Genomic DNA, 3,250 nt, shown 5'->3' with positions numbered 1-3,250 from the left:
GCAGATCATCACAATGATTATAAAAAATAAAATAAGTAATTAACTAATATTATGGAGGGTGAAGCTAGAAGAAGAAAGGTTAAGAGTAGGACACTAGGCTGATGGTCTTTCATTATCATTCTGATGATGTAGTTGGCCGTAGAGGTTACTGCATTAATAATTAAGAAAAAAAAGTTGATGAATTATGTTTTGCTTTTAATAATTTGATGAACTTCATATGATTTTTTAAATCAAACTATTCATCAATTTCATGCAAGTTGTTTTCATTAAAATCATAATACTAAGCAAAACAAATGAATTATCTTCCCTGCTGCCAGAAGAATTTACCAAATTTCTAGAGAAATTACAGGTACTAAGCAAAAACAATAATTTAATGAAATTTAGTAATCCGTGTACCAGCGTTGATCATCTCCTTGCGATATATATGCATGTTTATCATTGAAATTCGGCTTTCTCGATCCAAAGAGAGAGAGGACACCTGATGAACATGAAAGTCTGAAACTGATGAAAGTGCAGAGATATATTTTGTGGGTCATGAAACATTACACACACATTTGAGGGGACCAGAGTGATTTTGTTCTTGCTTAAATGAGCTCATGCCGCCGTTTTCCCACTCATGAACAAACTGACTTATGATTTATGAAGATACACGAGATATATACTAGTAGGAATTAACAGAACCAACTATGCGCACCTAATATTTAAGACCTAACTATGATTAGTCATTAGTCAAGCTAAAAACATACATCTCCAGTCAATGTAATAAAGGGATCAGGCACATAGTCATAACCTGAGTTCGAAATTCGTAGATATCTTAGACCAGAAAGATTGATCAAGTGTTTATTCTTAGATAATCAGATGGTAAAGAAAGAACAAGAATTAGATAGCTGCCTAGCTCTATATACGGTGTTTCAACTTCTTAATTTGCTTTGCTTTTCTGTATAAACTAGTTATGGGTCTATTAGAATCTTGTCTCCCCTAGCGACAATCCACAGAGTTAGCTGCAGATAGATAAGAAATTTTAATGGAAATGATTGAATCAATTCTAGCTAGGTTTCTCTTTTTGAGCAGTGGCCAGTGGGTTAAATGATTGAGGCTATTATTAGTGAGGAATTATGGTGTATATATATTCTAAGTAAAGTTATGTGTTCTTCATCGAATAAAGTACTAATTCAAAAAAATCTACAACCTAAAATTTGATTTACTGAACAAAATACAATTTTATTAATCACTAAATGCATGCGGCCGATATATATGCATCCCTGTGGAAAAATATGTTGGCCTGAAAATAAAATCATCTTTCAAGATCATCATCTCAACTTGGTTTAAAGAGAAAAAACTACTACCAAAATTCTTTCACCATGGAACGAGAGATTATCAAATTATAAAAGATGGAAATTCGCCAAAGTGTATATATACTTGACTCAAAATAAATAATTAAAACGATGAAAGCATTAATACTTTTTTGGATGAATGATCACGATGGTAGTAGCTAGCATGTATCTTAAGATGTTGCTGTAGTAGAAGTAGTAGGTGCGGTACTGTGAGCAACAGTTACAACTTCATCACCACCACCACCAGCGCCTTGATCACCATCAATCACTACCTGAGCTGCCGCAACGGCCACCGTACTAGTCGTCGCATTCGGCAACACTGTGGCGGTTGGTGCTGTAGTTGTATTATTAGTAGTAGAAGTCGGTGGTCTTTTTCTTTTCTTCTTCTCATAGGGAATTCCTCTAGCTTTAGCTTGACCTTCTCTGACTTCCCTTAGATAAATTCTAACAGCTCTAGCACCAAAAGGATTAGATTCAGGTCTACCACCATTTTCTTCATAAGCAGCTCTTAATCTACCAATTAGGGCATCAAGACTACCCCAAGCTTGTTTCAAAGGACAAGCACATGGTGCCGGTGGATTTGGATGTCCAAAATATGTACACCCATTTAAGTGCACTTTGGTTTTACCAAATTGATCTAAATATTTCAAGAATTCAATAACATGTGCACCACTACACCTTGCTAGTGATAGTGGTGGTTTGTGATTCTTTAAATACTGCAAGAATGTATTCCAATCTCTTCTCTTTTGTGATTCATATCGACTTGGTGGTGCCACTGATCCTGTACTTGCTACAGCAACTTCACTACTTCCTCCTCCTCCTCCTGGTACCTGATCACTTGATTTTGGTTCACCACCACCACCACCACCACCTGATGTTGAAGCCATCAGTAATAATAGAAAGAAAGAAAGAAAGTGAACTGTTTTTGTTTTGCTTTCAACAGTGGGTTAGTTTGGATCTTTCTTTTATTTTTTTGACTTTCCTGTATATATATATATATTGTTGATTGAGAGTTGTTTCCTCTTTCTCTCTACCTGCTTTTCTGGTGCATGTTTCTACTTCTTTGTTTCTCTCATAGTTGGCTTCAAGTTGAGTAAAGAGGGCCGGATAGAGATCAGTGAATGAATGAAGCTGGAGAATTTGATTTTGTGAGACCCTCTCCTGCTTGTGTTTTTGTTTTCCTCCTGGCCTTTATTGTGGCCGAGAGGTTCTTCTGGTTGATGCAGAAAGAGAGAAGGAGGAAGAAGAGGGGAGAGAGGAGATGGGACGTAAACAAGGATGTAATGGATGAATGAATGAGAAAGGAGGAGAGTGAATACTACTTACTGGTATTCATTCACATGTTGGTGGCCCCCTTTTCCCACTTTGACCCCACCCCTAGCTGCCTCCTACTAAATTCTCTACCCATTCTCTCACTCCAAAATTCGAATAAAAAGAGAGACAAATTAAAGTATGTGATTTTCAACACAAAGACCTAACTAAATGGGTTTAATAGTTGTCCAAGATATTTGAGGCCTAGTGTAGGATCTCTTTTCCTTCTATTCTCATTTTTGATAATTAAGATGGTCTAACAGCAAGCACTATGGTTTAGTCTCTGGCAGAAACCTAGAGAAATTTTGATGCAGTTTAGCCAAAAGCTAAACCATGGCTTAGCACCACTACAACACTATGGCTTAGTCTGCGATTTAAATTTCGAAATTTTTTATTGCGTTTCAGCCAAGAGCTAAGCCATGACTTACCCGTACTGTAACTTGCCATTTTTTGTTGCGTTTCACCCAAGAGCTAAGCCATGACTATAATTTGGCAGTGCTGGTAAGTCATGGCTTAACTTGCGGAAATTAAGTATCCAATGTGCGCACCCTAATACTTTTTGTATTGTGGCCCTTTTGTGTGTCAACCCACACGTTTTCAATCAA

General features: G+C 36.8%; 1 protein-coding gene across 1 annotated transcript; it reads right to left on the bottom strand.

Moving 5' to 3' along the window:
- Nucleotides 1-265: 265 nt before the first annotated feature.
- On the bottom strand, nt 266-2,645 carry LOC113313933 (protein LIGHT-DEPENDENT SHORT HYPOCOTYLS 5-like). Its single transcript, XM_026562709.1, has 2 exons — nt 1,462-2,645; nt 266-478 (listed from the first exon to the last, which is right to left on the bottom strand). The coding sequence occupies exon 1, from the start codon at nt 2,219-2,221 to the stop codon at nt 1,505-1,507; it is 717 nt and encodes a 238-aa protein (XP_026418494.1). The 5' UTR covers nt 2,222-2,645; the 3' UTR covers nt 266-478; nt 1,462-1,504.
- Between the last annotated feature and the right edge of the window lie 605 nt (nt 2,646-3,250).

The sequence above is a fragment of the Papaver somniferum genome, chromosome 9, assembly GCF_003573695.1.
Source record: "Papaver somniferum cultivar HN1 chromosome 9, ASM357369v1, whole genome shotgun sequence".
In the NCBI taxonomy this organism is placed as follows: Eukaryota; Viridiplantae; Streptophyta; class Magnoliopsida; order Ranunculales; family Papaveraceae; genus Papaver; species Papaver somniferum.
This window is presented reverse-complemented; position numbering and strand designations above follow the sequence as displayed.

What these genes read in the sequence shown, in the direction of transcription:
- LOC113313933 (XM_026562709.1), bottom strand. Translation starts at nt 2,221, where the DNA reads ATGGCTTCAACATCAGGTGGTGGTGGTGGTGGTGGTGAACCAAAATCA.